A 15,740-nucleotide genomic window follows, 5' to 3' on the forward strand; every position below is an offset into this window, starting at 1 on the left:
AGCACATGCAAATGGTTCTATCAGAAGAGGCCACAAAAATGATGCCACAGACTCTGTGACCATGAGGACTGGCCTTGGAATAAACCTGAAGGAAGTGAAAGTCTTTAACAGAGCACGAGAGAAAGGTAGCTGTTCCTAAGGATATTATTAATCACCCTAAGATCAGCTGATACTCTTTGCATATATTAATTTGTGGTCATATGAGGGTAATCACTGTATTATGGAAATACTTTTTATTTTTCCCTTAGTGTTTTTTTTTAATTATGATAAAATTTACATAAAAAATATGTACATAAAAATGTACATAAAATAATGTTGCTAAAGAAATGTATAAAAGAGTTCTAAAACTGACTTACACACAGTATTGTTTGTGGTCATTTTAAGAATAAAAATGAAAATAAGCAAAACCTTCCTGTCACCTCTGTGATAGTCAAAGAAAAAAATAAATAAAATAAAAGCCTGAATAATAAGATGGTCCTTTAACTGTGTGCTACTGATTATCTCAGGCTCTGTCAGATCAGTATAAGGAAGTACGTTGCAAGGCCCACAGCTAAGAACACTCAACCTCCTGTTCCTCAGAAATTTACATCTAAAAATTACTATTTTTTTTTGAACCACAACTCTGCCATATAAGAAGAGATATAGTCCCTGTGTAGGCCAGGTTGCCAATCACATATGTCTCTCTCTAAGAAATTTGAATAACACCCTAAAAGTGACTAAGAAGACAACCTTTTTGAACCTGCATAATATACTCCTTGTGGTTTATGATGCCAAAGATTAGTTATAATCTGCACTGCATAAAAAGCTAAGAAAACCTTGATTTCAGCTATCTCATTTCCTATTAAAGCTAAGTCTTATTAATATGTTTAACATGCAAACTCCAGGTAAAAATTTCTCTTGCCAGATGATCAGTGCCAATCTTTGGTACCTATGGAGAACGGCTGGGTATGATTATAAGTGGCAGCATTTCCCCTTTTTACCAGATACTGCAAACAGATTTGAAATAATCTGCATGGACTCTTGATCTTGTCTCCCAAGAGGCAGAAAAAAACAGTGGAATTTGAGGACTTCTAATAGCATGTTTGATTCTGCCATCAGAACTCTACTGAGGTAGTCTCTCCACTAAAAAGAAAGTCAGTGCCAAAACAAGTGAGATGACACTAGGAGGCATTAGGATTATTCAATGAAAAATCTATGCACTGCTGTAATTTTACTAGCTAAAACTGACTTTGTTCAGGCTCCAGCTTAAAATTTCCCAATATTTTTTAGTAGTTTAAGGCCTGTTTCAAAACCGAGTGAAGTTAACAGAAGGGTTTGTAGTAACTTCAGTGACCAAGGGTCAGGCTGTTGGTGAGAAAACCTGGAAAACTATTTCAAAGCTGATGGTGATTTGTTCCTCCAAACTTAAAGTTCCCACCACAAAAGTGATCTAGTCCAAACTGTATAAATGCATGAAAGCACAAAGAGAGGGAACATGATAATTAATATTCACCCAATACTTTGACAAGACCATGTTTCTGATATTCCTAGCATCTACATAAGGGTGTAATTACAGTATCCCACATGTTGAAGTCTGTTTTTTTCCTTTTAAATAGAACATAGTCTTTTTTCTCTCCTATCTTTGTTCAATATATTAAAAATAAAAAGGTGCCTTCTTTAAAAGAATATTTTATGAGAAATACCTATTATCATTACTTTTGAAAGGAATTTTCAGAGGTTTTGGAAAATGAAAATTACCTTTTTTAGGACTTTCTGGGTAAACTTTTTTATGGTTCTGTGCATGCAATTTTGCAAGGTTATAAAGCTACTATTTTCTGAAATTAAAAAAAAATCCTTACATCTTTGACATTTTTAAAAAGTTGGGCTAAAGCGAGTTAATGCCTGCTTATTTGGAAGGGGCTGGTGTATTATGGAAACACAGAAATAGAAGATTGGGATAAAAAATACTTTATATTTTTTCTGTAATTATTTTTACTTATTTTAAAGACTGCTTTGTAGTAAGGCTAGGAGAAATAGTTATTGAAAAATAGAAGGATAAAAATTCTTTTCATGTTAGTTTGAAAAACATAATCTAAGAGAGTTCAATGATTTTTAATGCATTTTTCAAATTTTACTAGGCTACAAATGGTTAATGTCTTTGGGAGGGGCTGTCAGTGAGCCAGGAAGACAAAGGGGAAAAAAACAGGTGAAAAATGTTTTGGAATGTTTTTTCTATATCTTTTTATTTATCTATTTACTTATTTATTTACTTTTAAGTTTTATTGAGCTAGATATAGCTAAGTATGCTTTTTAAAACTGAAAATAGGTGGCTTCATGACCTTTTGCCACTAAGAAAAACCCAGGCTGAGGGACAAGTGATTAATCTTTTTTTCTCCCCAAAACCTGTCTTACCTTTTCTGAAGCACCAGTACCATAATAAATTCTGCAGTCTCTTACCTCAGTGAAATTCTGTATATGTGCAGCAGCCTACACTAATCTGTATTCAAGACTGGGGCCTGAGTACCATTTTAAAAGTACACAAAATGAATGAAATGTTATAAAAACAGAGTTGCCAAAATAGGTAACTTAGAAGCTTGAGTAAACAAGTTTCTCATTTATTATCATTCTTATTCACATATACTCATCCATCCAAAACAGATATTAACTTTTTTAGCCTATTAAAACTTTAATAATTGAAAATCAGAGACATTTCAGTTACAAATAAGTCTCCAAAATATTTTCATATTATTTTAATATTATTACCAATATCACTTCTCACAGGGAAAGAACATTCCAACTTCCTAATTTAATCTAAGAAAAAATATGAGCGGTAGTTAACCATATTAGTCTAAAGTTAGGAAAAAGGAAGGATAGGGTGGCACCTTAGTGCATATGTAGATGAAATGAGGGGCATGTGTGCATAATATTTTAAAGCAGGTCAAATGCTTTTCACCGCTTTAATGGTGTTGGTGTTTGCATGCATCAGCAGTATATTGCATATTAATTCCAGCCACTGTAGCACATTCAGTGGTATAATGCACCTTAAATGACATTGGGGTGCAGCAAGCTAAAACTCTCCAAGGATTTTTAGTTGGAGAGTTTTAGTTTGCTGCCCTACAGCTGCAGATTGAAGCACTGGGATCCGTGCGGCTCAGGGCCTGTGCAGGCAGCCCATGCAGGCAGCCTGGCAGCAGCCCAGGAAGGCAGGCTCCATCAAAAGAAAAAAAAAAAAGGTGGCGAGTCTGATCTCTCTTCCCCTCCCCACCCCAGAGTCTGCCTGCCTACCTGAGCTGTGCAGGGGCCCAGTCCTTCCCTCCTGTGCTGCATAGAACTGCCCAAACTGGGTGCCTGTGGATGGGTGCCACCTGAGGGAGCCACTGCTGCTGTGGAAGGAAGCACCAACACCCCCCCCCCCAAACCATGCAGGGACCACTTTGTCCAACAGCAGCTCATGTTCTTCTCCCTGCCACCGGAGAGGCAGGTAAGACACAGGTGTATATGACACAGGGGCTTACTTCACCCTAAATTGAAGCGGTGTTTTTAAAAATCCACTGCTTCAAATTAGGGCCCCTGTTTTATCTATACATGTCCTTATAGATTAACTCATTCACAGAGGCATGAGCTTTTTGTAAGCTACAGCCCACTTCATCAAATGCTACGATGAAGTAAACTACAGCATGTAAAAGTTCGTGCCTCTCTGAACAAGTTAGTCTATAATGTGCTATCCTTCTCTGCCTTCTGCCTAAGAGAGCATGGTAAATATATTGGGTCTATACTCACGAAAATATCCATTTTTTTACATATGAAAGGACACTAAACCTAAATCTAGTAATTAAAAAAGAGTTTAAAGCAGTTTCAGATTCTACACCTGCGACACATTCCACGTAATTGTTTTTGAGTTTTTAATGTTTTCTTCTCCCTCTTGCACCAAGTAGGAAGTGAATAGAATGAGTCAAATTGACTTTACAGAAAATACCGTCAAATAAACATAGTAAAAAATAGAAGACAAATAAAATAAGACAGACCACACACAGAGTACTGAAAATACTGAGGAAAATAGTTTCTTTCAGGTTTCTAATAGCTATTATAATTTTAGATCTCGTAACAAAAGAGGTAAAATCACACTGAAGTTATTAATTTGATGATTTTGTGTACACTAGTCAGGGATTTTTAAAAAATGCATCCATTAGAAGAACAAAGAAGAAAACAGTATTCAAGTTTGTTACATTTAAAAACAGGGAAATGGCTCAATAAAATCTTTGTAATATAATTATTTTAAGGTAGAATATATACAAGATGAGATACAAGTTAGTGTGCTCCAAGAGAATAAAAAGATGATTTTTTTGTTTCCTGATAGTAATGGGTCATTTAAAAAAAAATTAAAAGTATTTAAAAATTCTTATAAATTTCAGGGACTTTGTTGCCTTATAGAGGAATGGTTGTATGTTTTATTCTTTATTTCTATCATACATACTGGAATGCATTATAAGGGACCTAAATTCCACATTTCTGGACTTTAAAAAAATATTTTAGATGATCACAAATTTTGAGGTTTAGAAAATAAAAGAAACCCTATGCATTTGTGATGCTATATTGAATAAAAAAATATAACCCAAACGTTTAAATTGATTAATCCATGGGGGACACAATAAAATAATTATCTGATTATTGTGACTGTTACAAAAGCTGGACTTTTTTTTGTCTTTCCAGGTACCAATATTTGTGCCAAGAATAATGGTGGATGTCAGCAACTTTGCCTCTATCGTGGGAAGGCACAGCGATCGTGTGCTTGTGCACATGGCTATCTTTCAGAGGATGGGGTTACTTGTCTGAGACATGAAGGTTATTTACTGTATTCAGGAAGGACAATATTAAAAAGTATACATCTTTCAGATGAGACCAATTTAAATTCACCAGTAAGACCATATGAAAATCCAGAATATTTCAAAAATGTGATAGCCCTGGCTTTTGACTACAGCCTGAAAGGAAGAGGTACCAACCGTATCTTCTTCAGTGATGCACACTTTGGAAATATACAAGTTATTAAAGATAACTGGGCAGGCAGAAAAGTAATTATTGAAAGTAAGTATATCTTTATTTTTCATATGTTATTTTGTAATAATATTTTATTAAATGAGGATTTGATAACACTTGGCCTTATAGACTACAAATAGCAATGCTATCGTACTATACTGTTATAAAACACATCATTATTATTATCAATAAAAATGTATCCACACTTTGCAATAATTCATTGTTAACTTTTCTTGTTACTACCTTAAATTCACTTACATTGCACTATCTATGTGATATATAGGGTATTGGAAAGAAAAATATAATGTATTAAGTTTGTGAAAATGTTGATATTCCATTTTTTTTGAAAGAACAACCTTTCATTCACATTTGACTTTTCAATAGAATGCATCTTTTCATTTTAATTATGTAAAGTATTTCTGACTGCATAAGAAACTATACACACTACCAAAAGTCAATGCATCTGTAACAGGACTGGGTCCCAGGGACAGCCATGATGCCCCCTGGTGGCCATATGGTTCCTGCCCAGCTCACCTCTAAGGTACCCTCCCTTTACTTTTTGACTATCATACCTTGTTTTTATTAACAGATTGAATAAGGTGGCTGCCCATAGGTCTTAGAGCAAGCCCTGTTCTGTTCCTGCCAGCAGATCCCCTCTCTCTCTCTCTGACTCCACTGATCACACCAATCTCTCCAGTTACGTAGGTCCTTCTGGACTACACAGTGCCCCAAGGCACTTGTCACCTTATGGGCTAATCACTGCCTCCAAACCTTTCCTACTGCCATTCCCATGCCTCGCAGATATTTTGTATCATCACTCATGCAGAACACTTGTCCCCAAAGACACCAGGCCATCTCAAGCCTTTACTCCCTTGTTGGGTCTTCAGCCTTCCCAGGTTTTACCCCTATACTCTAGCTGGTTCCTTAGCCAAGGCCCACTCTCTCAGACCTGGCTTGTGGGCTCCAGCCCCTTATCTTGTCCTTTGGAACCTTTATCTCTGCCCCACCTGGACTCTGGGTCCCTTAGCCCCATGTTCTGCCCCTCTCTGGGCTGTGGGATCTCTATCTCTGTCTCTGCCCCACCCCCATCTGTCAGGCAACACTGGGCTCTCTGACCCCTGGCAGGGCTCAAGACACTCATATTCCCCTTGGGAATTAATGGGTAGGGATCTCCGTAAATCATGGAAGAAGTATCCCCCACAAAGGCTCCTTTAATTTTTTTTTTCATTTCACGACCCTCTCCCCACTCCTGATTGCTGGAGGGGCTCTGCCAGCTGGGCCATTTGTCACTGATTGTCAGGGAACTAAAAACCATGGTTTTAAATATGCCATGGTTTTTGCATTGCCGCTGCCGATTGGTGAATGGGTCCCATTGGCCCCACCACTTGCTGCTGACTGGCAGGGAAGCAAAAGCCAGAGTTTATTTAAAACCACAATTTTCACTTCACCAGCAATCAGTGGCAAACAGCCCAGCTAGTGGGGTCCATCCCTCCACAATTCAGGGGCAGGGAAAGCAAGCAGTGAAATGGAAAAAAAATTAAAGGAGCCTCTGTTGGGGGCACTTCCTCAATGAGTTCACTACTAATGGGACCTCCAAGCCACCCTTTCTAGTCCCACCCAAGCCACTGGTGTAAAACTCTAAAAGTAAGTCCTCTGGATTACTTCCCCACTGGCTCTGAGCACAAACAGTGTTTTGACAATATCATAAATTCATAGATTCATAGCTTGTAAGGGGCTGTAAGGGACCTTGTATATCATTGGGTCCAGTCCCCCTGTACTAGGCAGGTAAAAACAACTGGGGTCAAGTGACCCCAGCGAAGTGACTGTCCAGTCTCCTTTTGAAGATTTCTAGGGTAGGTGACTGCACCACCACTGGAGGGAGTTTATTCCACAGTCTGAACCCCCTGACTGTGAAGGATTTTTTTTCCTGGAATTGAGCCTCAAGTGGCCTTCCAGGAGTTTGTATCCTTTGCTCTTGGTCTTCCCCAGAGTTGCCCAGGTCCTCCCTCTTTCCCTTTTTTAAGATGGACACAATGTTGGCTCTCTTCCAGTCCTCAGGGATGTCCCTTGTGTGCCATGATCTCTGAAAGAGTTTAGCTCCCAACCCCACCCCACCCCACCCCACCCTACCCTGAGTTCTACTCCCCTGCAAGTCAACACCACTCTGCTTGCATTACTCCCAGGGTAGACCAGATGTTATCCAGGAGCTCCTCTCCAGCTCTCCTGCCCTGGAGCTCTTTCCTCAGCAGCTCCCAGAGCCAGGCTGACAACTCTGGCTCAGGCCCTGGGTTTATATAGCTGGAAACCACACCCCATTTTGGTCATGTGAATCCTTGAGCTGTGACAGGTGTATCCTGATTTAGCTTGCCAACTGCACCTCAAGGAAACTTAGTGTTGCTAGTCTCTGCTGTAATCATAGCTTGTAGTAGGTAAATCTCCAGGCATCTTTTCCCTTGTAGCTCAAAATGGACAGCTTTTCTGCCTGAGGCTCTTCCTGGTTCTCATTCACCCTTAAAGTAATGGGAGCCTTTGAGGCTCTGTTATAGCATCAAACCATACACAGAGCTTGAGTGCATCAAATTTGCCCTGTAATAATGTCTAGGATATTATCAAATGTTTCAGGCACAAGAAAATACTCAACTTCTTCAAGAAATACGAAGTGAATAGTGCAGTTCCAATATTACTATCACCATTAAAACATGAGGCCACACAACGTGAATCATGGCATATATTATAAAGTTTGTTTTTAGTGGGGGGGAAATTGCTGGATATCCTGACTTCTCAGATAAAACAGCAATTGTGCTGAGCTGTGGAAAAGCTCTGTTTAAAGGGGAAGGATGTGTGGGCAATGAATGCTGCTTCCAGAGAGGGCAAATGGGAAATTCATGTTTGTGTCCGTAGACCTGATGATGAAATGATTAGCAAGAATATTCCTTTGTAATATTACAGTTCTTTAGAGCCCTAGTCATGGCCTGATGAGACGAAATCAAAAGACAGTGTGTTTTGTAAAGACATTATAATTAAGGTCTTCAGTTTAGTTTAGTTTAATTTAGTTTTTATTCTCTTGTAGTTAATAGAAGTGCAGAGAATAGCTTAACACACAAAGTCTTATCATGTTTTGATTACGTTTGGTGTTTCAAGAGGTTCTCCTTCTGCTTGGTGTGATTAGACTTCATTGCAATCCCTTGATTGAAGGATGATCCCTACCTTTCATTGAGGAGAGTGGGGATGATGACTGTATTGTAGACCTGGATTTTGGTCTTTACAGAGACTGCAATAAATACTCATCAAAGCAATATCCCAGGAGACACTATCACACTGGATCCTGTGCTGGATCTCTTCATCAATATTCACTCTCTGAGAGAACTGGGAACTGAGGTAGGGGAGGTGGTCGACTACCTCCAGGGTCTTTCCCTTCATGGTAATTTGGGGAGGATGCTAACATTAATGGCCCAGGACAGGCTAATAGAGCACTTTATTATTCTTGATTTTGATAGAGAGGCTCAAAGTTTGGTAGGCTTCTCCAAAAGGATCCATTATGGTCTGAAGATTTTCATGTCATCTGGCCAAGGAGAATGAGCCATTCTCTTCTGGTTGAGGAGGGCTTGGATCTTGGTGTCACTCTCATAGAACTAGTCTGTATGTCAATGAGTGTTATAGGGCAGAGAGCTTTCCATGGAGACACTGTTGGAGATCCTTGCAGACCTTTGGGTCTTGAAGATATTTGGTGTTGAGGGTCCTTTGCATTGCTTTTGGCTGTTTTTGATGTTTTGGAGCAAGTGTATGTACATGGATGTAATGGATCTGACAGTTCAGTCATCTGTCCAGCAGTCTTTGGTTTCTTGCATGGCTCATGTGATATGGACATCCATTTGATCCTGAGCTCTAACAATAACGTAGTCAAGGAAGTGCCAGTGCTTAGAGCAAGGGTGTTTCCAGGTGGTCTTGTATTTGTTACTCTGAGAATGGTGTTCATGATGACAAGACCATGCACCACACATTTGCTGAGGATGCCATTGGAGCTAGCTTTCTGTACTCCTTCCTACCTAATGGTGCCACTCCAAAGTTCCAAATCACATCTGACTCTGGTGTTGAAGTCATCAAGGAAAATGATCATGTCCTCTTTGTGAGCATTAGTCAGAATATGGTCAAGGCTGGAGTAGAACTGTTCTTTGACATCAGAATCAAGCATTGGGGCATACATGCTGATGACAGCAGTGTACTGATTGTTGCTGAGCTTAAGACAAACATCATAAGATGTTGACTAATGGCCACAGGGAGCTCCATAAGTTGAGTGATGAGCTGATTCTTAATAGAGAAACCAACACCTTGAACATATCTGTCTTGGGCTGGTTTCCCCTTCCAGGTGTAGCCTTCACTCTCTTCCCTCAGCTGACACTCATTCATTTATCTTGTCTCACTAAGCGCAGCAATGTTGATGTTGTATATTACTAGTTCCCTAGAGATGAGTGCAGTTCTTTCCAGTTGTTCATTGTTTTGGTTGTCCATCAAGGTGCAAACATTCCATGTTGCAAAAATATCATGTTTATTACCTCAGAGAGCGTGACCTAGTGGATCTCATTATCCAGCCAGGAACAGATAAGATGGTCTAGGTTTAGGTCACCTTCTCTAGCCCCTTCCTCATATGGTGTGGGCAGAGGGGATCCTAATAAGGACTGCTCAGTCACAGTAGCAGGTTCTGAATTGCAACAATCTCAATCCAGGTGCAATGTAGACTATCACGCTACTGCTGCCTGCATGCGGATTTATGACTGGAGACTCCAGATTCACTAGTCCTGTCTCTATCACTGCTGGTCCATTGCCACAGGGATTTTGGAGGTTGGTATAGAAAAACATGTTGTTTCCTGTGGTAAAAGCCTTGCATGCCTTTGTTTAATGTATGGAATCTGGTGCATGGAAAGAACAACTGCACAATCTTGACAAACTGGTGATCTGAGCTCAGTGGCAAGATAAAACCCTAGAAGACAGAAGATCTCCATCTTGCTGCAGCCTCCTCTGTCTTTATAGATGTTGAAATCCTGACATCTTCTTCCACTTCATGCACCATTGAGGACTTAGGGTTGGACCTTGGTGGGTCACCTGAGATTGAAGACAACTTAGCTTTTAGGCTGGAAGTAAGCCCTCACCTGGTACTGTCTAATACCTTTAGTAATCAAATAAAAAGTGGTAGTGAAGACTATGATGATGCCCCTTATTAGCCTCAGTAGACTTATTAGCCCTTAGTAGCCTTGGTAATTATAGAGGAAGTACCCTCATCTACATCAGTTTCTCGTTTTTCTTCCTCTGTTGCTAATGTCTGTCTTGACATGACTAGTCTTTGTTAGGCTAAAATGAGGTGGGAAATGCATTAGCAAGAGAAAGCTGAAGAATCACCATCTCCCCCTGTGCTCTCTGAATCAGAAAGGTATTTGAGACTGTCAAATAATATTACAGTCACCACTTCTTCAAAGTCATTTGAAGTTAGAGTACTCATTATTTTGGAAAATCCTCATTAGTTTGGGAATTGGTGGTGTGCTTGTTCTCACAGGTCACTAACCACCTCATAGAGTCTATAGCCAGACTCTGTGCTATACCAACTAGTTGGACATTTCAGCAGAGACATGTCTTGTAAGTACTGAGGATAACCTGCGTACTAATTGACCATTTTGTGAACTTAACAGGTACAGGCTATATAATCAAGGGAAGTTTTCACCCTACGTTTCCTACTCTACCTTTCAGTGTGTCCAAAAGACAAAGTCACTAAAAGGTCTCATAGATAAGGTAAATCTGTGATCTCAACTTTCTCTGTGCATTTTTCTCCGCATAATCTCTCTCAGGCCTCATTCTCTGGCCTAGATATAAAGCAAACATTTTGCTTGCACCTGGAAAAGACAGAGACCTTTAGAAAAATCTAAAAGTATATGTGAAGTATATTGGAGAATGCCTGCTAAACAGAAATAGACCCCCAGTTTGAAAAAGCAGAGCTGCATGAACACTTCTTGCTTGCTTGCTCATATCCCTGGGTGGTGGGGAAGGGAGCCGTAATAGGGTTTTCTTAAGAGTTTATTTACCATTTATTATTAGTCTTAAAGAGTTGCCTTTACATATACACACCACTTGCCTCAGCTCCACTTCACCCTCTAGTAGAACCATGGGACTTAATAAGATAAAGACTATATAGCTTTAGGACCTATACACTGCTTTATATGGAAGAATGAAATAATATCATCTGTTTTATTCCTATTTTAATGGACATTGCTTTACAATGAATTTTCATAATCCACTGTCAGGCAAGCCATATATCATAGGTATGAACATGCATTGCCAACATTTTAAGAATAGTTCCTAGAAAGTAATTTCTTTTTACAGGGAAAAAGTATAAATATACCATCTATGTGAAATATATTATCCAGTTATTTTCTTACGGTTGTATGTTGTTGCCTTATATATTTTTCAGAATCATTTTTAAGGTATTAATATTCATTTCACTGACAATAAAAATTCTAATTTCAAGTTTTATTGCCAGGTCTTTAAAAACATGTTCATTAACATATTGCTTTATAGCATCTATCAATATTTTTAAGAAGCCTTAATTAAGGTATTGCATTAAGGTTCAAAACATAAAGTCTAAGCTAATACAACGTAATTTAGTTGGCCTAAATCATCACAGAGTTGGCAGCAAAGGTAAATTAAAAATACAATGCTAAGATCTTTATCCTTCAAAACATAGTTTATACATAGTACCAAATAACAAATGGATTTTGGGTTCTTCCCTTATGGTATAATTAACTTCTGAAATAATTTTACTGCAACCAAAAAAAATAAACCTTGAAATTAAGCAGGAAATGTGAAGGCAGAAAACAAGTTTATGTATTCAACTGTGCTAGAAAAAAATGCAAAGATATATATCTTTGATTTAATCATAGTATATTTTTTAAAGATTTTGTAGCAACAAAAATTACATATGTGGGGAATTTGCATCATTTTAATATTGTATGATCCTTAAATTATACTTTATTTGGATTCAGCTATCAAAGCCATTATGCTTATAGGCTTACTTAGATGTTAAGCGTGCCTCTCATAGTTAGTGTTATGTCCTAAAGTTATTTTTAACAATCTGAGACTCTAGCTTCTTAATAATAATATTGTGGGTACTACAAGAAAAATGGACTTTCAAAGGTCAGCTTTGATTTTTTTTTTTTTTTTTATTTCTTTTTTCCTTTAAAATTCTGAGGTAATATAAAATTCAGTCTCCTGGAGGAAGGCAAGTAATGTCTCCTCACTAAGGGTTAATAGTTACTTAAGAATCCTTGATCTCCTATACTAGAACAATATCTATAGATGGGACTCTTAGGGGAGTGGTTCCTAACTTTGGGTCATGACCCCAATGAGGGTTGTGGGGGCAATGCCGGCAGTGCTGCACACAAAGGACGAGCCACACCATGTGCCATGAGTTTCCCTGCCCCTGGGCCACCGCACTCCACTCCCAGCAGCAGGTCACAGTAAAAAAAGGTGGGAACCACTCTTTTAGGGCATTTCCACACCTTAAACTGTGAGTTGCACAAATGTTGATTGGTATTAGTGCTAGCTCAAGTTTGCAGCAGTCACACTTCAGGGCAGCAAGGGCCTGGAGGACTAAAAGGTAATAATCCTTTCCCCCCCACACACATACTTCCCATTCTGAGCTTATATTCTGTCCCCTAGGGAACCCCCAGTCTTCACCCTTGGGGTGCCCCCCCCCCCCCAGCTCTGCCCTCTCCTACCCAGCTTTCTGTCCCAATGCAGCACACAGGGAAGGGTTAACCTGCCTGTCCAGTCATTGTTGCCAGGCTGCTTTTCTTCTCTGAGCTGAGCCCACCCAGAGACCTGCAGTGGTGGTACCTAGGCAAGCAGGTTAAGCCTTCCCTGCCTGCTCCTCCAGGATAGACGGTATGTACAAGTAAGCATGGTGATGGGGTAGTGAGCAGCAGGGATCCTGGTTTTATCTGATAAAAGATCACAATTTTTCTGATAAAAAATTGCAAATTCTCTAATAAAACCCCCAAAATCCATGATTAAAATTAAAGGTCCCCCACAACCCCCTCACTCTTCTAGTGCCCCTCTTTCATGTGTGCATCTGTGTATGTGTTCAAATGTGTACCCCTGTGCACATCTATGCATTTACATGTGTGTATTTCTCTGTACGTGCATGTGTGTGTGTCGATGTTGGACACACTCCTAGGGGGAGCTGGCTAGGGGCTGAGGGAGTGGGGAGGTGTTGGTAGAAGATGTGGAGTGGCCACCCGGCTGGCTGCATGTAGACTGTGAGTCAGCTATTGGACCTTAAGGGAAGCTGCATATGGAGGAGCCGAGTCCTGTCAGGCTGATAGCACTGCTTGGGTTCCATGTGCAGCCAGCCTGGCACTCCGGCAGGGAGTGGGGAGGCTGCAAAACCCCTGCTCCCAGCCAGCTTGCTGCCAAACCCGCCAGCTCCTGAAAACCCCCTAGCTCCCAGCCACTGAAAACCTCCCAGCAAACCCCTAGCTCCAAGAGAGCTGTTGCAACCCCTCCCCCCGCAGCTGGCTGAAATACCTCCAAGCTCCTGCAAACCTCCCCACTCCTTCATTCCCAAGTCCACTTCCCCCACAGTCCTGCCCAGCTACCTTTCATCCCCCTGAAAGCCCCATTTACCACTTCACAGGCTCCAGAAGTGAGCCTGACCCAAAACTTGGGACTGACTAAAAGACTCAGGCCCTGCTCTTCCCCCTCTCCCTCTGGGCAGGGTTGGGACTTTCCTGCCCTTTTTGCAGCAGATCTTGCAGGCTGGAACTCTGCCAGCTTGCAGAGCTCTTTGCAAAAGAGAGAAATCTGGGTTTCCCTGCTAAAAAGGGAAATCCACATTTTCTCTGATCAAACTGGGAAATCCATTGTTTTCTCCATTTTTTCTGTGGGAAACAGAAAACCCAGATCCCTGGTGAGCAGGGATCTAGGGTATTGGGGGTGGGGCTGGGATGAGTGGGCCTAATCTAGGCCAGCTGTGGAGGAGGGGATGTTTACACTAAATTGTATCCTAGAGTGATTGTGCCTTAGTGCAACATGAGCTGGGTAGGACAGATCAAAGATAATCCTGCCCTGGAGTGGCATAACTTCAAGCCTCATAATGAGTGCTTAGCACCAGTTTCAAGTGTTAATGTGCAGACAATTCAAGTGTTAAGAGGTCCAGGAGCTGCCAAAAATTACTGTATAATAAGGTCCTTAGATGTTACCCTTGGTTCTAGTTATTGGCCCCATGTTCTGAGGCACAGTTCAAAACTGAAAACTTTGCATTTAATGACTTGCTTAAGCCAAGTTATACCAACTACTTGAAAGAATGAAAAAAAAAATCTGTATTATGGTTTATTCCCTTGTCCTGTCCTGACAAGCTGTAATTTAGAAGAGACATAAAAAGCTTTATTCTACATTTGGGTAGTAAACATCAGTAACTTCTGCTGGAGATCCCAGTCCAAGTCTCACTCTCAGTGTCCTATAAGAAAACAAAGAATGAACAAGCAAATCCTGCCATAGTTCCACCCTACTTCCTCAGCATTTAAGTCACAGGTTTGATGAGAAAATTGAAACCCCATGATCATTTATGCCTATTCTAGATTTCTTTATTCAATTCTGGTTCTTTCTCCCAGACTAATGGGTTGTACAGATAATTTGAAATGATTGTATCATCGGGTTCCATGCCAGCCCTGATTCTTACTCCTTTACCAAATCCTCTTCAGGCATTCTTCTCACAAGGGCATTTTATTTCTGGATAGGCTGACTTCTTTCTATACAGAGGATGATAGAGGCAATAAGGATCTGAATAGACAGCTTCCTTAACTGCCTACTTCTGTCTCAGGTTCTTGTGTCGTAAGGAAATAAAAACATTCCTCTCTTAGGTTTCTTTCTCATAGTATTTATTGAAAAAGCCAATAATAATCCTCAGCTATTTTCTTTCTTTTTCTTATTCTGTAAGATAAAATGATGGCTACATGATTTCTCAAGCACTTACTCACAGACACAACTTGTCCCATGAGAGCAATTTCATAAGTGTCTGTGAAAATCAAGCTGAAAACAGTTGCTGTGTAATAACACAAGAGAGTTCTTAGCATGCAGACAAGCTGGTGTAACTTTTTAACTGAGTCACTGAAAAACAGCACATCTATACCATATAATCAAAAATAAGTTGCCTGTGTACTTAATTTGCCACATATATATTTTTCTTTCAAGATAATTACATATCTTAAAAGAGAAACACCTATTTAAGGAACTGTCATTGGATGTGCTGAGTGTATGGAATATTAACATAAATGATATGCTGTCAACAACATGCACTTTTATTTGATCTACTGTACACTAAAAATGTTTTAGTTAGTTTAATTGTTCTGAATTCAGAACTTTCTTTAAATAAAATAAAATTAAACTTTTCTGTCATTTAGTGAAAAAATAGCCAGGTTTGCTGCTTCAAAATATTATTTTTCAATGATGGAAAAATGGAAACAGGTAAAATACAGGCTAGATATGCAACTTATAGACTAATTAAATAAAATATAGAGAAAGTATAAGCTTTTGTGAACTGAGACTCACTTCTTAAGATGCTATGAAAGGATAACCATTGTGTTGAAAGCGGAGTGAGTGATTTGAATACAAGTGGAGGGGAAACAAGGAAAGAACACATAGGTACAAAAAGGTCACATAAACTAATCCAGGTAAAGAGATAA

At 39.7% G+C, this 15,740-nt stretch overlaps 1 protein-coding gene across 5 annotated transcripts in view; it reads left to right on the top strand.

Annotated features, from left to right (window-relative positions):
- The window catches only part of LRP1B (LDL receptor related protein 1B), a 1,609,743-nt gene that overhangs the window by 1,153,682 nt on the left and 440,321 nt on the right, over positions 1–15,740 (top strand). For all 5 annotated transcript variants that reach the window (XM_019480601.2, XM_059727405.1, XM_059727406.1 and 2 more), the window contains 2 exons: positions 1–125; positions 4,690–5,061. In XM_019480601.2, coding sequence (XP_019336146.2) covers positions 1–125; positions 4,690–5,061 — 497 coding nt within the window. The remainder of the gene's footprint in view (positions 126–4,689; positions 5,062–15,740) is intronic.

The sequence above is a fragment of the Alligator mississippiensis genome, chromosome 4, assembly GCF_030867095.1.
Source record: "Alligator mississippiensis isolate rAllMis1 chromosome 4, rAllMis1, whole genome shotgun sequence".
NCBI lineage: Eukaryota > Metazoa > Chordata > Crocodylia > Alligatoridae > Alligator > Alligator mississippiensis.